This window comes from Hemibagrus wyckioides, linkage group LG13 (genome assembly GCF_019097595.1).
Source record: "Hemibagrus wyckioides isolate EC202008001 linkage group LG13, SWU_Hwy_1.0, whole genome shotgun sequence".
Lineage (NCBI taxonomy): Eukaryota > Metazoa > Chordata > Actinopteri > Siluriformes > Bagridae > Hemibagrus > Hemibagrus wyckioides.
In genome coordinates, this window is record NC_080722.1 from 3,077,501 (window position 1) to 3,099,565 (window position 22,065).

The 22,065-nt window shown below is 41.9% G+C and overlaps 1 protein-coding gene across 2 annotated transcripts in view; it reads left to right on the forward strand.

The window, feature by feature from the left end:
* The window catches only part of mpp7a (MAGUK p55 scaffold protein 7a), a 134,150-nt gene extending 123,914 nt beyond the window's left edge, over positions 1 to 10,236 (forward strand). For both annotated transcript variants that reach the window (XM_058406372.1, XM_058406373.1), the window contains exons 16-17: positions 530 to 673; positions 7,614 to 10,236. In XM_058406372.1, the coding sequence (XP_058262355.1) occupies positions 530 to 673; positions 7,614 to 7,793 (324 nt within the window). In that variant the 3' untranslated portion in view covers positions 7,794 to 10,236. The remainder of the gene's footprint in view (positions 1 to 529; positions 674 to 7,613) is intronic.
* The last annotated feature ends 11,829 nt before the right edge of the window (positions 10,237 to 22,065 follow it).

Below are 22,065 nucleotides of genomic sequence, written 5' to 3' on the forward strand. Positions count from 1 at the left end.
TTGTTGTGTAGTGTTGTGCTGCAGTGTTGTTTTATCTGTATTGTCACGGTTTCATTGGTCTGATCTTAACCACAGAATACAAATCCCAGTCTGAACCTGTGTGAGCTTCAGGAGTGTCGGTGGTCCAGAGCTCTGGTCTCTGTCACACACACACACACACACACACACACACACACACACACACACACACACACACACACACACACACACAGCGTTTCTGTGATCTGCTTCTCCCTCGGTCAGTCTCCTGTCTCCAGTATCTCACGCTGGATAACTGTGTTGTGAGGTTGTGAGGAGGTTCTTCTCCTGGTGTGTGGTCAGTGTGAGAGAGCCGCTGTGTTGTGTGTGTAAATGTAATCATGAGTAATGACAATACTGGACACAGGGTTAGATATCAGGCTCAGTGACGAGGCTGTGATTGATGGGGTTTTAATGACCGCAGTCTTGATGGATTTATTTATTTGGTTTTCTTCTCCTCTCCTCTCCTCTCCTCTCCTCTCCTCTCCTCTCCTCTCCTCTCCTCTCCCAGTCTCTGAAGCACCTTCGCACGGCCGAGTTTAAACCCTTCGTGGTCTTCGTCAAGCCTCCGTCCATCCAGCGCATGAGAGAGACCAGGAAGAACGCTAAAACCATCTCAGGGAAAGGAGACAAGGACACGTCCAAGCCCTTAACGGTGAGACACTGTTCTCCTCACGTCTCCCTCTCCTCACATATCCGTCTCCTCACGTCTCCTTATTTCTCCTCAAATCTCCTCACGTCTCTCTCTCCTCACGTCTCCTCATGGCTCCCTCTCCTCACGTCTCCCTACGTCTCCTTCTCCTCACGTCTCCTCACATCTCATGTCTCCCTCTCCTCACGTCTTCTCCCGGCTCGCTCTTCTCACGTCTCCTCACGTCTTCTCCCGGCTCTCTCTTCTCACGTCTCCTCACATCTCCCTCTCTTCATGGCTCTCTCTCCTCACATCTCCCTCTCCTCACGGCTCTCTCTCCTAACGTCTCCTTATGTCTTCCTCTCCTCATGTCTTCCTGTCCTAACGTCTCCTCACATCTCCCTATTCTCACGTGTAATATTTCAGTTTATTAAAATATCACTTTATATTTCTCACTTTTTCATTCATGTTTTATTTATTTATTTTAAAAAATTATATTTAAATTTTTATTTAGTTTAATTATTTATTTTTATTTTATTTTTATTTCCTTTTCCCAAATTCTTTTCTTGTCCTTTCTCTCTTTATTTCCTTTTTAATTTTTTCTCATAATTCTTTCTTTCTTTTTACGATTTTATTTTTTTTCTTTAAACAATTTTGACATATTACTTTAGTAATTAATTAATTTAATTTAATTTTTATTTTTTTAAACTTGCTGAACTGAATTACATTTTCATATTTTGGTCTACCGAGTGTGAGTGTGTGTGAGTGTGTGTGAGTGTGTGTGAGTGTGTGTGTGTGTGTCCTGCTCTGGAGTGGTAACGTGATATCAATCTGAACTCTTACTTCATCCACATGAGACACATTAAAGCAATTAGCACATACACACACTTTACCGTGTGTGTGTGTGTTTTGAGCGTGTGTGTGTGTTTTGAGCATGTGTGTGTGTGTGTGTGTTTTGAGCATGTGTGTGTGTTTTGGGCATGTGTATTATTTGAACAATGAGGAAGTCTGATAGCTTTCACAGAGCGCAGCTCCTGCACCTGAGCCCAACTCTGATTGCCGCGGGATACCGTGACATCACGTTAAACCCTGCTAACAGAGGTGCGCTCGCGTGTTAGCCTAGTAAACTAGCGTTCACCGTCTATAAAACAGCTGCGTGTCCTCGTTTTACTGCAAACACACACACACACATTACAGAGGCAGCAGCAGAGGAATGTTTTCTCCTCGGAGATCTCACAGATCACAGACGGTGTTAAAATGATACACACATCCGTCTTCTCACTGGAATGAAAGAAGAACCTTGTTTGATGCGAGCGCGAGGCGGATTCCATCTCCCGATCCCAGCTCTCTATCTCTTTCCCAGAGAAATACCTCCAGCCGGTCTGTTAGAGCAATAAGGAGCGAGGAGAGAGCGTCACCTTCTCCGAGAGAAACAGGCCTCTCATTGTTCCTGCTCTCCAGACTCCTGCTGCATTGTTCTCAGCCTTAATGCCTCTTCATGTCATTTCTCATCTGTCACCTTTACACACTCTCTCTCTCTCTCTCTCTCTCTCTCTCTCTCTCTTTTTTAATTCTTAAACGTATAACACGCAGAAGTCCTCGCCGTCACGTAGCCTGAGGAATCGTAATAAGGGAACGCTTAAAAATACATTTTATTGTCTGGCGTGTAAAGCGGTGACACGGAGCGAAGCCACAGAAGAGGAGAAGAAGAAGAAAAAAGATCTGGGATTAAGTGACTCTGGGAATATAAAGGCGGGAACCTTTAGCTGAACCACGTCTGTCCTTTTTAAAGGGGTTTAACGCGGAGGGCAGGTGCACTTTATAGCCATCAATAAAAAAAATAAAGCCATTTTCCATCAAGAGCCTGATAGAGAGATAGAGGAAAGATATAATGAAAATATATTGAGGAAACCTCAAACCTCACGAGAACTCGCGAGAAGGGTGTGTGTGTGTGGGGGGGGTGTCAACATTACACATCTGCAACACATCAGGGTCTTTTTTTTTTTGTTCTACTTGATAAAAACACAAACAAATATAAATAAATAAATAAACAAATAAAAAATTAATTAAAACTGGTACAATAAAAGTTCAAAATAAAAAAGGAAAATAGAAACCACAAAGTCACAAAAATTTCAAATTATAATCAACCATAGTAAATTAATATATTAACATATTACATTTTTATTTTTTTGTTGCTGAAGTTAAATTTTCATTTACATTTTTAAAAATTGATTTCCTTTTTCTTTATTTTTTCCCCTTGGTTTTAATTCATTTTTAATGTTTTTTTGTTTGTTTCTTGTTTGTCTTTTTTCTTAACCATTTTTCTTTTTTTTAGCTTTTTAAAATAAACTAATGAATTAAATTGCCACGTTTGTTTACAGTCTGAGTTTTTATGTAATATATATATTTTTTTAAATCGATCTGAAAAGCTGGTTATTTCTTATTTTGTGTGGTATTTTCTGCTTGTTCTACTAATTACATGTACTCTGTGTGTGTGTGTGTGTGTGTGTGTGTGTGTGTGAGCGATACACATCTGCATCACATCAGGGTGATTATTTTTGTTCTACTTGATAAAACCGCAACCAACAACCAAAAATTTCAATAAAGCGTTGAGTCACTAAAAATATTTAATCAGGCAGTCAGAACAATAAATAAATACATACATAAATTAATAAATAAAACAAGTACAATAAAAAATATAATTAATTATAAATCAAGTAGAATAAAAGTAAAAAAAATAATAAAAAAAGGAAAATAGAAAGCAACACAATGGCATAAAAACCTCAATAATAAATTAATATATTAAGATATTACATTTTTATTTATTTATTTTGCTGAAGTTAAATTTTCATTTACATTTTTTACACTTTATTTCCTTTTTCTTTCATTTTTCTTTACTTCTTTACCTCGTCTTTTTTCCCGCTTGGTTTTAATTCCTTTTTAATGTTTTTTGTTTGTTTCTTAAAAGTAGTCTTGTCTTTTTTTGAGTTAAAATGTTTTTTTATTTTTAAAAATGAATGAAACTATTCAATAAATAAAACAATAAGTGGGAGAGAGACGTGGGAGAAAGGGAGAGATAAAGAGATGTGAGATAGAGAGGTAGTGTTAGAGGGGGAGAGAGAGAGAGAATGTTTGTGTGTGAGAGAGAGATGAGAGAGAGAGAGATGTGAGAAACAGAGAGACATGAAAGAGAGATGTAAGAGGACCAGTAGGAGAGATGGAGAGAGAGATGTGAGAGGACCAGTAGGAGAGATGGAGAGAGAGATGGGGAGAGATGTGAGAGAGAGATGGAGACAGAGATGAAGAGAGATGTAAGAGGACCAGTAGGAGAGATGGAGAGAGAGATGAAGAGAGATATAAGAGGACCGGGAGAGAGAGATGGAGAGAATGAGAGCTCAGTCTAGTCCTGGCCACACCATCACTTTACTTTACAGCCGTTCATGTTTTTTTTCCTCGATACTCCGCTTGGCTAAACACTCCGTCTGTTTGAACGCGTTCTCCGTTTTCTCTCTTTATGCCTTTGGCAGCGTGTAACCTCGTATCTCCGGCTCATCTGCGGCTCCGGGGTTTTCGGCTAGTAAAAAAACCTGCGCTAAATCAGTAAAGCCGCTCAAACCGTGCCATGTTCTCGGAGAGCGACACTAAAACCTGAACACTTCAGAGCTCTGGGTGAGGAGGAGGAGGAGGGGGATGAAGATGAGGAGGATGAGGAGAACAAGGAGGAGGGTGAGTAAGACAAGGAGAACAAGGAGGCGGACAAGAAGGAGGAGGAGGAGGAGAAGGAGGACAAGGAGGATGATGAGGACAAGGAGGGGGGTGATGAGGAGGAGGATGAAGAGGACAAGGAGGATGAGGAGGAGGATGAAGAGGACAAGGAGGATGATGAGGAGAAGGAGGAGAGCAAGGAGGATGAGAAGGAGGACGAGGAGGGTGATGATGAGGAGGACGATGAAGAGGACAAGGAGGGCGAGGAGGATGATGATGAAGAGGACAAGGAGGGTGATGAAGAGGGCGAGGAGGAGGAGGATGATGAAGAGGACAAGGAGGGTGATGATGAGGAGGATGATGAAGAGGACAAGGAGGGCGAGGAGGATGATGATGAAGAGGACAAGGAGGGTGATGAGGAGGACGATGAAGAAGGCAAGGAGGAGGAGGATGATGAAGAGGACAAGGAGGGTGATGATGAGGAGGACGATGAAGAGGGCAAGGAGGAGGAGGAGGATGAAAAGGACAAGGATGATGAGGTGTGGTGGTAGCTCAAGTAGTTAAGGCTCTGGGTCGTTGACCGGAAGATGGGGGTTCAAGGGGAACTGCATCATGGCTGACCCTGCGCTCTGACCCTGCGCTCTGACCCTGCGCTCTGACCCTGCGCTCTGACCCTGCACTCTGACCCTGCACTCTGACCCTGCGCAGTAATGTATATGTGACAAATAAAAGCTACTTAAGGATGAGAGGAGAGCGTCAGTGTATCTGTGAGACTCATCTGCAGCTCTGGACTCATCCCCAGCTGTATGTTTGTGTAGGCTCGGGGCTGGACGTTGAAGGACGGTGTGTTTTATGCGTCTGCCTGGTTAATGGTTTCATGTGGTTTTGAAGCCGTTCTGCATTCAGATGTTGCAGCGCTGCAGTAAAAGTGTGGTGAGCCTCATCATTTTCCAGCAGCTCCGCTCCAGCCTTTCACAGCCAGACCTCAGACTAGAACACCAGCACGCTTCACTAAAGCATTAAACACCACCGCTATCCTTTTATCTCTCCATCCATCCATCCATCCATCCATCCATCTCTCCATCCATCAATCCATCCATCCATCCATCCGTCCATCAATCCATTCGTCTGTCGCTCGTACGTATTTTCTGCATTTCTGCCTTTAAGCAGCTTTTTATGGAGCAGGTTTTTTTATGATGCGTTCTGAAGGAGTTCATGAAAATTCCACAGCTCCGATTGTGCCAGACTTCGGGATCGACAGCGCTGGAACAGGAAGTTCTGCAGTTCTGCTGCCCTGGAACGGGAAGTTCTGCTGGTTCTTCAGCGGATTTGAAGATTGAAGTGTTAAACAAAATGAAATGGACATGTTTCTAAATCCTCACTGACCAAGTGGTGTTTATCTGCTGCTTTTAGTTTTTATTTTTATTTATTTATTTATTTTTTTATTTTGCCTCTGTATGCCTGTTTTTTGGTCCATACGCCTTTGCTCTCTCTCTCTCTCTCTCTCTCTCTCTCTCTCTCTCTCTCTCTCTCTCTCTCTCTCTCTCTCTCTGATGGGGCAGATGTTTTATTGCCCTGTCCTCAGAACACTGAGCTCTTTACCTTACTCTATTCAACTGGAGAAAACGTGAAGCTGCTGAAATGAGAGAGGTTTTAAGAAGAACGTGTGTGTGTGTGTGTGTGTGTGTGTGTGTGTTTTCTGATTGTTTAGTGACCTTGGGTATGAGAGGTATTATAAAAATGAAAACTTCTCCTTCGTCTTTGTCTTTAACTTCTTTGCCTCATCTTCTCCTTCTGTATTTTCTTTGCCTCCTTCTCCTCTTTCTTTATCTCCTTCTTCTTCTTCCTCCTCCTTCTTCTTCTTTGTCTTCATCTTCTCCTGCTCCTCCTCCTCTTTCTTCATCTCCTTCTTTTTCCTCTCCTCCTCCTCTCCGTTCTTCTTGTTCTTTGTCTTCGTCTTCTTCGCCTCCTTCACCTCCTCCTCCTTTTTCTTCATCTTCTTTTTGTTCTCCTTCTTCTTGTTGTTCTTTTCTTCCCCGTCTTCTTTGTCCTCTTCTCCTCCTCTTCCTCTTTCTTCTTCTTCTTCTTCTTCTTCTTCTTCCAAAAGTTCAGATGTTCTTTTTCGCATCACTTAAAATTGTCCAGCTGTCTTACTGATATTTTTATTTCTTACAGAGAAATATTTGTATTTATTTATTTATTTTATTAAGTTTGTTCCATTTAATGTTGTGGATCATCCATGAATCGAGCTGCTTCTTGTTTTCCCTCGCTTTATAACTGTGATAAACTCTCACTCCATCAGCCTCTCTTCATCCTCTCTCCTGAAGTTAATCAGATTCTTCTTTGTCTTCTTTTCCTCCTCCTCCTCCTCCTGTTTCTTCATCACCTTCTCCTCCTCCTCCTTCTGTTTCATCATCTCCGTATCCTGCTTCTCCATCTTCATATTTTCCTCCTCCTCCTTTGTCTTCTTATCCTCCTCCTTCTGTTTCATCTTCATCATCTTCTCCTGTTTCTTCATCATCTTTTCCTCCTCCTCCTGTTTCTTCATCATCTCCTCCTCCTCCTCCTCCTTCTTCTTCCTACAAATCATTTTAAATGGTCCAGTAATGTAATTGAAGTAAAGTGTGGGATTAAAAATAATCAGTGTCACAGTGATGTGATGCAGCCTGGAACCAATTCTTTTTTTAATTTTTTTTTTTTTTTTTTTATTTCTTAAAGAAATAAGTTTGTTCCGTTTAATGCTGTGGATCATTCATGAGTTGAATTTCTTCCCATTTTCGGATAAACGCTCACTCCATCAGCTTCTCTGTAGAAGAGCGACTCCAGTCAGAGGCATTAATCAGGACAGTTCTCCGCTTTGTGTCTCGACTCGACTCGACTCCTCCCATCTCTGCTCAGCAACAGGTCAGAGGTCACGAGGCGTTCGTGTCTGTCGTGCATGTCGAGGCGTAAATATGCAAATGAGCAGGAGGTGAAGGCGGGGTTTAGGAATGTAGAGTGTGAAGAGCCAAGATTCAGTGTTGACCCCGGGGGAAAGGAGGAGCAGTGTGAAAGCTCCAACTACACAACCCCAGGATTCTCTCTAGTTTAGAATCACACAGGCAAATAGTTCAGGGGTGAGAATACAAAATCTCCATGACGATGACAGGACCACGGTCATGTGACCACTTATACTAAGGCCGGTTCTCATCATTGTTTTTAGTTTCGAATCACACGGGAAATTAAAAAGTTTGTGTTTTTTATCTGTTTTTCCGATCAGGATGAAGACTTCGAGGAGATGATCAGCGCGGCTCAGCTGATGGAGAATCAGTACGGTCATCTCTTCGACCTGGTGCTGGTGAACGATGACCTGTCGTCGGCGTCCGGCGAGCTGAAACGCGCTCTGAGGAGGGTGGAGATGGAGACGCACTGGGTTCCGGTCAGCTGGACACACTCCTGAGGAACGCCGTGGGACGGAAAATACACCGCCTTTAAAAATAAAGAAGAGAAGGAAGACAATGGAAGAGGGGAGATTTTTTTTTTTTTTTATGCTTGAAGCTGACCGAGCTTTCATTTAGCCTAAATCTGGTGACGGGGACGGTTCGGGGGGGGACTTTAACAGCGTTGGACGCTTTTACGAGCTCCTGACACTAAAAGAAGGAATGTTGGGTTTGTTTTTGTGTGCGCTCGGTCAGCACGGCTGGACCCGGGGCGAGGTGTCAGCGAAATTCAGCTCGGAACGTCGTTAAACACGGGATGGTTTAGCGGCAGCTGTCGAAGTGTGTGTTTACTTGATGGCCAGTCAGGCGGTCAGGCAGCATGTGATTTTAACTTTAATTTATAAACACCAAAGGGATGAGTTGTTTTTTTTTTCTTCTTTCTGCGGGCTGACTAGATTTTTTGCCTGATTTTGGGAAGTCTTAAATCGTGATGCTTTTTTTAAACGATGAACCACACAGGACCCAGATCCTCTTCTCATTATATTTAACTAGAAAAGTAATATATTTTAATAATGTTCTGAGGTTTGTGTCCTTTTTATAAACAAGAGCAATATCCTGAACTTCAGTTCTGCTCCGAGTCTCACACATACATGGGGATGGGTTTATCTCTCTATTTCTCTCTCTCTTTCTCCCTCTCCTCTCTCTGTCTTGAAATGATCACTCCATCTCTCTCTCACTCTCTCTCTCTGTCTCAGTTCAATCACTTCATCTCTCTCTCTCTCTCTCTCTCTCTCTGTCTTGATATGATCACTCCATCTCTCTCTCACTCTCTCTCTCTCTCTGTCTTGATATGATCACTCCATCTCTCTCTCACTCTCTCTCTCTCTCTGTCTTGATATGATCACCCCATCTCTTTCACTTTCTCAAATCAATTACTTCATATCTCTCTCTTTCTCTCCCCTGTCTCTCTCTGTCTCAATTCAATCACTTCATCACTCTCTCTCTTTCTCCCTCTCGTCTCTCCGTCTCGATGTGATCACTCCATCTCTCTCTCTCCCCCTCTCTCCCCACATCATCCTCTGCACCTCATTAAAGTGTAAAACTGCTCCAGTCTTCGTCTTTTCCTTTAATCCCCCAGGAACATAAATATTGTTAGATTATTATATTTTATTTTCGTGGCCGATTCACAAATTTTTAACTTCACGTTAAAATCATTTTCAGCCCAGACGTTTTAACAATATCGCCATTTTATTTACGCGTTATTTATGAGTATCGCTATTTGAGAGAAATTCAAATATTCTTTTAAATAAATAAAAAATTAGAATGTATTTTAAAACATATTTAGACGTCGCCTTTTGAGCTACTGAAATATTTTTGGTTTACTTTATTTGCTTTTAAAAACACATAAAAACAGCTTTATACACGCCCCCCTCATTACAAATGCAGACATCTGTATGAATATTCATGGTTATGCAAATGAGAATCTCATGGTGTCATCGAGTCATTAGTCATTCAGCTAATATCTCTAACTCTAGCTAACTAAACTAGCATGCTAGTACACTCTATTAAATATACCTTTAGTCTGGCTTTTTATGTTTTGTTTTTATTTGATCCTTTTTCTTTCTATTCTCTCTCTCTCTCTCTCTCCTTTTTCTTTCTATTCTCTCTCTCTCCTTTTTCTCTGTTCTCTTTCTCTATTCTCTCTATTTTCTCTCTTCTTTTTCTCTCTATTCTCTCTCTCTTCTTTTTCTCTATATTCTCTGTCTACTCTCTCTCTCTCTCCTTTTTCTCTCTCCTTTTTCTCTGTTTTCTTTCTCTATTCTCTCATTTCTTTCTCTCTAGTCTCTCTTCTTTTTCTCTCTATTTTCTGTTTCTTCGCTCTCTCTCTGGCGCTCTCTAGTCTCTCTCTTCTTTTTTTGATTTATTCTCTCTCTCTTACTCTCTGTCTCACTATATTCTCTCTCTATTCTCTTTTTCTTTCCCTATTTTTTGTGTATTCTCTCTTCTTTCTCTCTCTATTCCCTCTCTCCCTTTTCTCTTCATTCTTTCACTCTCTGTTCGGTCTCTCTCTTTGCTTTCACCATATTTACTCTCTCTATTCTCTGGCTTCTTTCTCTCTCTCTCTCTCTGTCTTTCTCTGTTTTTATTTTATGTTTGTTTGGTTTTTTTTCATAAGATATTGAAATGATTTTGCAGATGATTTTGTTTTCTTTAGAACTTTAGCTCAGTGTGAATTAAAGCGCCTCATGAGGACAGAACCGATGTATTCCTCGTACCAACGCTGCAGCATTCAGCCAAACGTTTTTTATTTGTTGCATAACAACGTTAATACAACGTTCAACATCATAGCAGCTAGAAACGCTCTTTCCCTCAGCACCAGCTGCTCTTTCGTTCTCTCTCTCTCTCTCTCTCTCTCTCTCTCTCTCTATGATAACTTAAAAAAACAAAACAAACTCGAAGAAGTGAAGACCATGAAGATGACGGAGATCTCACTGACTGTCCCAAAGCGCTGGAGACTCCTTCCCGAAACGTTACGAGCAAAATGTCCGCAATACGAGTCCCCGTTACTGTGGAAACAAAGGGTTACTATAGAAACCGGCGGGATTTTTACGCTTATCGAGGGTTTGTTTGTGAGTTTTAACAAATCAGCAGGTTCAACCTTTAACCTGGGATTAATCCCAAGATCTGGGATTAATGTGGTCAAATAAATAAATAAATAAACAGCAAGAGCATTTTTTTTCTTTCTTTCTTTTTATCTTCTAGAGTTTTCACTAAACCCTGATGAAGTGTTGATCGTGGAAAAAGGGGTCTGAGAGATGATTCAGATATTTTGTGACAGATTTTAGGTTGAAATTTGTCCCTTTTTTTTATTTTTTAGCTTGAAGTGAGTGAAAATCACTGAAGTGTGTTTGATCATCTCGCTCTATAACGTAATAAAGAGAAGGTGCAGAGGGAATCTCTCTCTCTCTCTCTCTCTCTCTGTACTGGAGATACTGGGTGATGGTTTGTTTTGTTGCAGTTTAAGAGAAGGGGATTAAACGTATCTCTCTCTCTCTTTTATCCACCACTTTGACACTTTCTCCTTTGCTCTGAAACCATTCCAGCAGAATCGAGCATCTACACAATTATCTTTTTTATTCACACACACACAGAGAGAGAGAGACAGAGAGAGAGAGACAGAGAGAGAGAGAGAGAGAGAGAGGGTGTAATAAAAAGCAATGCAGTCATGCAGGGATAAATAATTAAAGTGATTCCTTCTGTGCACTGGCTTCATGTGGCTCTGTTTCTTCACTTACTGTTTTTTGGAGCAGGTTATTGATCATGACTCACTGAACATGAGCTAATTCTCCTGCAGCAGGACGTGAAATATGGAGCAGTGAGCGCTCTGAGCTCTGGACGTCTCCACACACACACCAGTCCCCAATTAAGTGGCTCAGAATCCTGTTTTTCTGTGTTTGGGGATGTTGATGGCTAAGTCAGACATGCAGCTGAAGAGGGATTCAGGACAGGGGTCTCTGTCTGTCTGTCACTGTCTGTCTGTCTCTCTCTCAACATTTGTCTCTCTACCTCTCTCTCTCTCTTTGTGTCTGTCTGTCTGTGTCTCTGTCTGTCTGTGTCTTTCTCTCTGTTTGTCTCTCACACTGTCTGTCTCTCTATCTTTCCCTCTCTGTCTGTTTGTCTGTCTATCTGTCTCTATACCTGTCTGTCTGCCTCTCTCTTTCTGTCTGCCTCTGTCTCTCTGTTTGTGTGCCTCCCTCTCTCTCTCTCTCTCTCTCTCTCTCTGTCTGTCTGTCTGTCTGTCTGTCTGTGCTTGACCATTAGCCAGGACGAAGCAAGAGCCAGAGCATGACCATGTACACTTCAGCACAGAACACACACACACAGTGAGTTTATATGGCTGTAACACTGCATTTCCTGTGTGTCTCCATCACTCATTTATTTGTGTTTGGTGGTATTTGAGTGAATAATGATGAGAGCTGCTTTATAACAGATTAATAACACAGAAATGAATAATGCAGCATTCCACTAAATTCCTCTCATAACTCTGTATAATTTCACACCTTCAACTCGGAAAATCCACAAGAATTGTCCCTCAACTCGGAATTCCATCTCGGAACGTCCCTGGACTCAGAGTGAGCAGATGAAGGTGAACCTTCTCTCAGTAACGCCACAAACACTGCAAGGTTTTTATTGCTATTTTTAGAAAATGAAGAATAAAGAGCGCTCATCAGGTAAAGAGTGTGTCTTTTCAATCAGTAATGAAGTCTCTGTAAACTTCATCTTTACTCTTTATATGAGAATTGTTGAGTGTGTGATATCCTGTAGTGTGCAGGCAGGTCGTGTGTGTTACTGTAAATAAAAACACCTGAAATCAGCTTCTGAGACCAGAAAACCTTCAACAGCCATCAATTCCAACTGACACGCCCCTGACCGACATGCCCCCAACTGACACGCCCCTGACTGACATGCCCCCAACTGACACGCCCCTGACCGACATGCCCCCAGCTGACACATACCCCCAACCAACACACCCCCGGCTGACACACAACCAACTGATGCACACCCTTAACTGACACACACCTCCAACTGACACACCCCCAACTAATGCACACCCTTAACTGACACACACCTCCAACTGACACACCCCCAACTGATACACACCCTTAACTGACACACACCTCCAACTGACACACCCTCTTCAACTTCACACTTGAAGAAGTGTGTCAGTTAAGGGTGTGTATCAGTTGGGGGGGTGTCAGCCGGGGGTGTGTTGGTCGGGGGCATGTGTCAGTTGGGGGCATGTCGGACAGAGGTATGTGTCAGTTGGGGGCATGTCGGTCAGGGGCGTGTCAGTTGGGGGCATGTGTCAGTTGGGGGCATGTCAGTCAGGGGCGTGTCAGTTGGAATTGATGGCTGTTGAAGGTTTTCTGGTCTCAGAAGCTGATTTCAGGTGTTTTTATTTACAGTAACACACACGACCTGCCTGCACACTACAGGATATCACACACTCAACTGACACACACCTCCAACTGACACACACCCAACTGATACACACCCTTAACTGAAACACCCCAAACTGATACACACCCTTAACTGAAACACCCCAAACTGATACACACCCTTAACTGACACACACCTCCAACTGACACACACCCAACTGATACACACCCTTAACTGACACACACCTCCAACTGACACACACCTCCAACTGACACACACCCAACTGATACACACCCTTAACTGAAACACCCCAAACTGACACACACCCTTGGCTTACACACCCCCAGTTGGCACACCCTCAACTGATACACACCCTTGACTGACACACACCACTAAATGACACATGCTCCCAATTGACTGACACACCCAACTGATACGCCTTTAACTGGCACATGACCCTGAATGACACGCGCCCAACTAACCTGCCCACAGCTAACGTTCACGTTACTGCCTAAACTGCTGTAATACTCTTATACAAAAATAAAGCACGCCTTCTGACCAATCAGATTCCAGCATTCTGCCCTGTTGTGGTTGTATGTTCTGATGTAAGAAGGCTTCAGGTCATGTGATGATCGTGATGGTTCAGAAACCTCAGCACTCCTTCACAACCTTCCTCACTGTTCCTCTTGAACTGAACCACTCACTTCCACTCAGGGTTATTTTTCTTTCTGTGAAGTGAGCACTTCTGAGAGCATGGCCCTTTATGATGGATTTCTCAGCGACCGGTCAGTTAGATCGCCTTTATATATATATATATATTTAAAAAAGTTCCCAAGATGCAGGTTTGATGACTCTTCAGGTTGTCAGGATCCAAAACCTGCTGTTAGATCCACATTCGTTTTTTATACAGTTGATTTGAAAGAGTTTCACTAAAGAAGCCCTCTGTGACTGAGGAACCTCCCTGAACATTACCCATGAACATCATCATGTTTGGTGGCAAAACCAAACTGAGGGTCAGATATGGTGCTGGATGCCTGAGGCTGAGGCTCTGGGGGATATTTAACACAAACACTGGCTACTTCTGCCAGGAGGTTATGACCTGGCCACAAGATACACAATCAATATTTTGTGAAGGACATTTCTGGATTTGAACTCTGAAAACATGTGCTCTCTCTCTCTCTCTCTCTCTCTCTCTCTCTCTCTCTCTCTCTCTCTCTCTCTCTCTACATGTCTGTTCTGTTTGACCCCCTTCCTCCTCTCTCCAGCTGTCTGTTTGTCTCTACCTGTCTAGCTGTCTTCCTATCTCTCTCTGCCCCCGTATTCCAGTTCCCCCTTATTCCTCTCTCTCTCTCGCTCTCTCTCTCTCTCACTTTCGCTTTCTCTCTACCTGTCTGTCTGACCCTCTTCCTCCTCTCTCCAACTGTCTGTCTGTCTTCCTATCTTTCTCTGCCCCCTCTACCTGTCTGTCTGACCACCTTTCTTCTCTCTCTAGCTGTCTCTGTCTCCCTATCTCTCTCTGCCCTCTCTATCCAGTTCTCTCTCTTTCTCTCCTTCCCTCATTCTCTACCAGTCTGTCTGTCTCCTTATCTCTCTCTCTCTCTCTCTCTCTCTCTCTCTCTCTCTCTCTCTTTCATCCTAATGATAGATTCTGTGATTTCTTTGGATTATGAAATCTGAAATCTGAAAGAAAGTAGTATTTGTCTTTTAAACAGAGCTGCTTAGTGTGTGTCCTGCTGCTTCTTCTTCTTCTTCTTCTTCTTCTTCTTCTCGAGAACCTCACATCTTAACACATGGAGTACAGCAGGAAACGCAGGTTCTCCTCTCCGCTGATGTTCTCTCTGCCGGTTCAGACATTGAGTCCGGCGAGCTCTGGTGACCGTGTCCTGATGGAGAGAGGATGGTTTCTGCAGAGAGGAGCTGGAGGTGGGTGCGTGGGCGGAGCAGCTGAGGTTAAAGGGTCTCCACGGCACTGAAGTTTGATATTCCTCCTGAAGAGACCCCTGAGGACCGCAATCATTCTGCAGCAGAGCCGTGGCCTGGCCTCACACTTCCCTCTTCAGACCTGCTTTTGTTTTTATTTCTCCGTCTCTCCATTCGTCCCTCACTTATCGCTCTTTAAATCACTTGCCTATTTCCACATTTGCCTCTCGTTTCTCTCTCTCTCTCTCTCTCTCTCTCTCTCTCGTCCTCTTGATTATTTTCTCTTTTATTCCGGTTATACGAGAAAAACAGGACGATCGTGCGAAGGAGAACGCAAGAAAAACGACACACGGCACGTTCTCTTACACACTCGTACTGTTTTTCTCGTATAACTGTAGAAAAAAGACAGAATAATTGAGAGAGAGAAAAAGAGAGAGAGAGATGTAAAAAGCTAGCATTGATGATGATTAAATAAAAATTAGCACAAAGTTCAGGTCTCTAAGAGGCCCTCAGGAAATAATGCGGCTTTTTTCCCCTCTTCACGCAGTAATTATTTTACAAGGCCACTCTTTCATCACGCATCACATTTTGTTATCCTTTTTTACTTTTATATACTTTTCACTTTCTGTTTTTCTTTTTACGTAACGACTCCTCGCTCCTGGTTTCACCGGCTGCACGAGAGCAGAGCGTAAATTAATGATAGGAATATAAAGCGGGGGAAAAGGAACGCAAAAAGTTAAATACACAATGAAACTATCAGGAAAGAATTTTTGCAAAAAATAATAATAGTAATTAAAAAATAAAAATCCTCTACAGACAAAAAAAAGTGCAACTGAATGTTTTAGGGTTTTTTTTAATCCTATTAAAACACAAAATATATTTTTTAATATAAATTCCCCCAAAATGAATAAAATGCAAAACAAAAGAAATTTAAAAATATTTAAATACATGATATTTTTCAATATTTTTAGTCCTAATAAAAAGCCCACACAAAACAGTAAAGGAAAATGTAGTATCTTGAATTGATTTCTTTTTTTTGTTTTGGTCAAAGAGGGAAAAACAATCTAAAACTAAGAGAATTTTTTTTTTTTTTACTAAAAGCTGTCAAATTTGTAGTGTAAATAATTTATTTATTTATTTATTCTTAAAACTACACATAAAAAATGAAAGGAAAAAGTAGTACTGTGCAATAAAATAAAATAAAATAAAATTTTATTTAATTATTTATTTACTTATTTATTTACATGTTTAAATCTGATGCTCGTCTTTTTTAGGCGACATCTCTTTCAATGTCCCAATTTTTGTATATAAAAATTTTAAACAATTATTTTGGTATTTTTTGTTTATTTGTGTGATTTATCAAAGCCTTAAGCATGTTAAAGAAAAAAAAAAAGTTTAAATATTCTGATAACATTTTATAACATTTAATTATTTTTAGGTATTTTTAAAATTATTTAATTAACGTTATTATTTTACTGTAACTGATTTTCATATGTACTGCTTGACTTCTCAAATTTTACGTTACAAAAACGACTAAAAAGTTACACACACACACACACACACACACACAGGCTGTGTGAGAGGAGCTGATTATTTCCCTCACTGCTGCGTGTTTATTTGCAGTGTGATGATAAAGTTATAAAGTCTCGTTGTGATGGTGTGACGGAGGAAAAATAACCAGAGACGTGAACAGACCGCAGTGTCAGTGTTTGCAGCGTGATTTGAACGCGTCTCGAGAATGTCTGGCTAAACTGCTAAACTAAAGTGTGCGCGTGTCCTGTTTTCTTAAACTTTCCCTCACTGCTCTCACAGGAGCCCTTTAGCTCCCAGAGGCAGCAATGCTAATTACCTAGCCAGAACAAATCTCCCCCCCCCCTCTCTGTCTCTCTCAACACACACACACACACACACAAATGAGTGCGCGCCCACGCGGCTAACATGGACAACATGATGGCTGTTGCACGTGACGAGGAAAGTCAAGCGTCACAACAGAGCTCTTCTCTGACTGATATTAAAGCCTCCAGCTTTCTTTTCTCTTTTCTCAAACCTTGTGTGTGTGTGTGTGTGTATTTTAACACCCAAATTTGTCATCCCCGAAGGAAAATGAGCTTATTTTACTTAAAAATTAGGTTCTGATGTCAAGCACTTCAGATATTAGCCGTTAGCGATCACTGATCTTTTCTCTCTCTCTCATGCTTCTGCTTTTGAGTGTGTATGGAAAGGAGATCTTCCTCTCGATTTGTTCTTAAACACACTAAAATTCGCACACGAGGCTTAAAATGATTTAGCGCATGAATATAGCTTCCTCAAGCTCACTGAGGCAACACACACGTGCGCTACACTGTTAGCTAGCCGCAACTGCGTATCCTCAAGAATTTTACTGCGCCGGAGGAAATAATGACACACCGTCTGCGAGCGGCGAGCATTCCCACAAAGCTAACTCTCTGACAAAACCCACAACTCGCACAATTTCTCCGTGAGACCTCGCGCCTCTGCTGCTGCCATAACACAAACAAGCGAAGGAAAAGCTTGTTGTTTGTTCGTCGTGTTTTTACGGGACACGGAACGTCCGCTTTTCTGACAGATTTGACCGAGTTAACAAGCTCTGACGCAACCTTTGACTTTTTTTTATTACGCTTTCGACAAAAGGGTTAGCACTTGAAGCTAAACCTACTTACCGTGTGAAATTACAGTCTGCTCTTAAAGTAATCCCAGCAAACCTGAGAGAAATGTCAGTAGCTATTATCTCCCATGCCTAGTGTAGTTCCCTGTTGCCTAGCAACTTGTGATTGTCAGTCATTCAGTGTTGCACTAATGGGAGCGGATAAAAAAACAATATTACACCCTCATGCTAGATAGATAGAGAGAGAGAGAGAGAGAGAGAGAGAGAGAGAGAGATAGAGAGAGAGAGAGAGAGAGAGATAGATAGATAGATAGATAGATAGATAGATAGATAGACAGACGGATATATAGATAGATAGATAGATAGATAGAGAGAGAGAGAGAGAGAGAGAGAGAGAGAGAGATAGATAGATAGATAGATAGATAGACAGACAGACAGACAGACAGATGGATATATAGATAGATAGATGGATAGATCGATAGATAGATAGATAGATAGATAGATAGATAGATAGATAGATAGATAGACAGACAGACAGATGGATATATAGATAGACAGACAGATAGATAGATAGATAGATAGATAGATAGATAGATAGATAGATAGATAGATAGATAGATAGATAGATAGACAGACATAGATAGATAGATAGATAGATAGATAGATAGATAGATAGATAGATAGACAGACAGACAGATTGATGTACTTTATAGATCCCATGAGGGGAATTAGCGCTAATTCAGTGCTAGCGTTCAGTCAGTAAGCGCTGATAAAAACTCACACAAGTTGACCGGCTGAACGTAACAGAAAGTAATTGTAGAATAAAATGACCTGAAGATTGGGCGCTTTATCCAATCATGAGATTGGAATAAGATCAGGCAGAGTTGTTATTAGCGCTGAAACATGCTAGCAGCACCGCTGCCAAGCTCCACTTCAGGTTTGTTATTCTGAGCTGTAGGTTAAAGAGACTGTGGAGTGACTGCACTGAGGAGCCGCTTTGATCAGAGCGCCGACGTTACGCCGCGTACCGCTGTTCAGGACGTCAGGAAACTGCAGGACTGTCTCAGGTAACGCTAAAGTGCTTTTCCATTGTGCCACAGCATTAAAGCCTTGTTAACAGATCCTCCATCAAAGCACACACACACACACACTTCTCCTTCACTGCGTCGGAGATTTCTAATGACTAATCACTGAATCACTCGTTTTTCAGCATTGATCTGTTTTCACTTCTGTTAGTGTTTTCCTACATTAGCCACAATTCCATGCAATTTATAGTTATATCTAAAGAGAGCGATGCAGCGGCGCTTTATTGTTTTAGTGTCAGTCCTAACCCAGTCCAGCTCCCTCACCTCTTTAACTGTACTTCAACCTTCATGCTCATACCATTATCTCATCGCTCTCATAGCTCGCTAACTATCCGAGCTGTCACTCAGCATTGTGTTGCCGCACTGCATTCTGGGAAAATCATTTCCTCTGCTTCTACACCTGATTTCTTGTTAATATGTTTGTAATGGTTTAAAAAATCTCCTATTAAATGTGCTTTAGGTGAAATTAAGTCTAAAATAGTTAGCTGGCTCCACCCCCATACCTCAGGTGGTCAGAATCTTATATTATTGTCTATAAAAGGCACAAACAAGCATTCCAGATCGGGAGTCAGTTTTCCAAACAGGGTTTCTTGTTCTATATGAAGAAGTATGGAATTAAAAAATGGACTACTGGACCTTTAACCATTATCGCTGTGACATCAGAGCATCACATGACCGCTAACTTCTTAACTATTTAGCTGCAGACTCACTAATCACATCATCAGTATCCCAATCCAAACATGTTTAATATGTTCCAATCAATCCCCTAAATCAACCCCAGATCTCACAGAACTCATAGCTGAAGATTTCTTTCAGGATTTTATTCAGAGAACAATGGAACCGCTCGGGTCTTTGGGTTCTGCAGAAATATTACACTCCGGGTTCCACGACACAGTCGTGTCAGAGATCTACAGATGTTTCCCTGAACCTCAGGCCTCAAATTAAGTAGCCTTTATTTTTCACATATACATTACTGCACAGTGAAATTCTTTTTTTTTCTCATATCCCATCCTTGGAGGTTGGGGTCAGAGCACAGGGTCAGCCATGATGCACCGCCCCTGGAGAAGGAGGGGGTTGAGGGCCTCGCTCAGGGGCCCAACAGTGGCAGCTTGGCAATGCTGGGGCTTGAACCCTGATCCTCTGAGGAACAACTCAGATTGGTTGTACTACTAAGCAGAAGGTTGTGAGTTCCACCAGGTCCACCTATCCCAGGGCCCCAGAGCCGTAACCACTTGAGCTATCAATACCTTATATTTATTCCTAATGAGATGAGGTGACAGTGGTGAAGAAAATCTCCCTGAGATGATCTGAGTAAGGAACCTTGAGAGGAACCAGACTCAGAAGGGAACCTCATCCTCACTTGACAGGAAATAATGTAAATATTTATAATGTCCTTTCAACAACAGTTTATAGTCATGAGGAATTTTGCAACCAAGGGATCCTGATGAACTTATAGGTCAGTTAGGTCAGTGTAGTTTCCGAGTACATTATAGACTGAGAACTAATTCCTTGTTGCAAGGGCAGTTCAAAGATGGTGTCATAGTCTTCAAGTGGTGCTATCCACAGCAGTCCCCTCGGTCACGGGCAGGTTTCTGTTCTCCTACCCAGCAGCTTTTACAGACTTGTATGAAAATATCCCGATACAGCTCTTAACCCGATTTCTACAGTCGCCTAAAACCACCAGTGCAGCTCAGGACGGTCAGATAACCTCGTCTGCACACATCTGTGAGCGGCGGAGTCAGTCAGGGAAAGAGGGAACCTGTGATGTGCCCGCAGAAATAATAAACCAAAAGTCAAACTGTATTAAAAAGCTCCTGATACGTTACTAGCGCCGACGGAGCCAAACCCAGACGAGGCTCCCCGCTTCCCCCAGGCCGCACTTTCATAATAATAATTAGAGAGAGCTGGAGAGGAGAGCGAGAGGAGAGCAAGCTCAGATCTGCGTTTTAGCTCAAACATGTCCAGCGGCTTTGAAATCGAAGCCGTAATGGCTATCAGCGGGAGGGCAGAGCGTGTGGGTGTAAGACTGGCCACGTGGGAAACGCCGCCATATGTAGACTGGATTAAGGCCATAGACAATTAGAGATGAGAAGTGCATGCACGTATCCACATCCGCAAGAAGGGGGCATTAAATAACAGCCGGATCACAGGAACTGATGTGGTCATCGTTTTTTACGTATCATTTATTAAAAAATTGTATCGTTAAAGGTTTATTTACGCTCCTCATGGCAGTGTTGGTGAAAATCTGGTCACTTCTGGTCTGATATATAACAGCAGGAGGAATGTAAGAACTTGGGCTTTCGAGATTTCAGATCAGGAAGGAAAATGATACGATTCGGAATTATCTACGACTCATTTAAATAAACAAAAATCAAGAATTGATGTTTTAAATTATGATTTTTCTATTTATAGTGGGATGTGGTAGCTAAGTGGTGAAGGTGTTGCACTATTGATCAGAAGGTTGTGAGTTTGAATCCCAGGTCCACCAATCCACCACTGCTGGGCCCCTGAGCAAGGCCCCTTAACCCTCAATTGCTCAGATGTAATAAAAAAATAAGATAAAATGTAAGTTGCTCTGGATAAGAACGTCTGATAAAGGCCAGAATTGTAAGAGGAAGAAAGAGTTGGATGATAAGCAGGAGGAGAAGAAGATGATATTGAAGGAGGAGGCGGAGGACGAGGGAGAGAACTAGAGGACTAGAGGAGAAGAAGAATAAGATGAAGACAAAGAATAAGATTCTGAAGAAGGAGAAGAATAAGATGAAGACAAAGAATAAGATTCTGAAGAAGGAGAAGAATAAGATGAAGACAAAGAATAAGATTCTGAAGAAGGAGAAGAATAAGATGAAGACAAAAGAGAAGAAGAAGTTTCATTTATATAAAGCCTTTCTGATACCCAAGGTCGCTCTGGATAAGGGCGTCGACCAAATGCTGAAAATGTATGTAGTGAGCGCTCAAGTAGTAAAATTCTTTACGACAAAATGACCATTTTTTTCACTTCTGTAACGTAATTAATTCTATCTACTAAACATCAGCAGGAAGAAAATGATAAACTAACGCGACGTCGATGACGTAGGAGCTCGAATCACGGCTGGAAACATCTGCTCGTCATGACATAACCTTCATCGATACTTTTCATCTGATGATGTGGCCCTGAAAGATCAGCTCCATTCCGTATATGGACGTATTTGAACGAAAAAAAAACAACCCAGAGACGCCAACGAAAACAAACAAAAACAGAAGCGCTGTCTCAAGTATACAGAGTCCTGAAGAACCGTTATTGGGCTTTCAATAAATCTAAAGTTTCATAAATCTCTTTTTTAAACATCTGTATTTGACGGGCTCCTGCTCCAAAGAAAGCACTGAACACTGACTTGAAACACACACACACACACACACACACACACACACACATGAAGCCACAATTGCAGGTTCTGCGTCTACGAGCGGCCCGAGCAGCAACGCTCATTGTTACAGAGCAAACATTTCAGTCGTATCTGATGTTGTTTTCACAGCAGAGAGAAAGTTTAGTACAGAAATAATTGACTTTATTGCCTCTGGTTTATAGCGCGGCTCCATGGCGAACACCCGACCCGGTGATTTGTGTTTAGTGTTGGATGATCGCTTCTGAAACGCTGCCTCTGGGTTTGGGCACTCGTGTTTATGTTAGGTGCACATGGACATGAAAGTTATGGCTGTTATTTTAAAAAAGTGAAGAAAAAA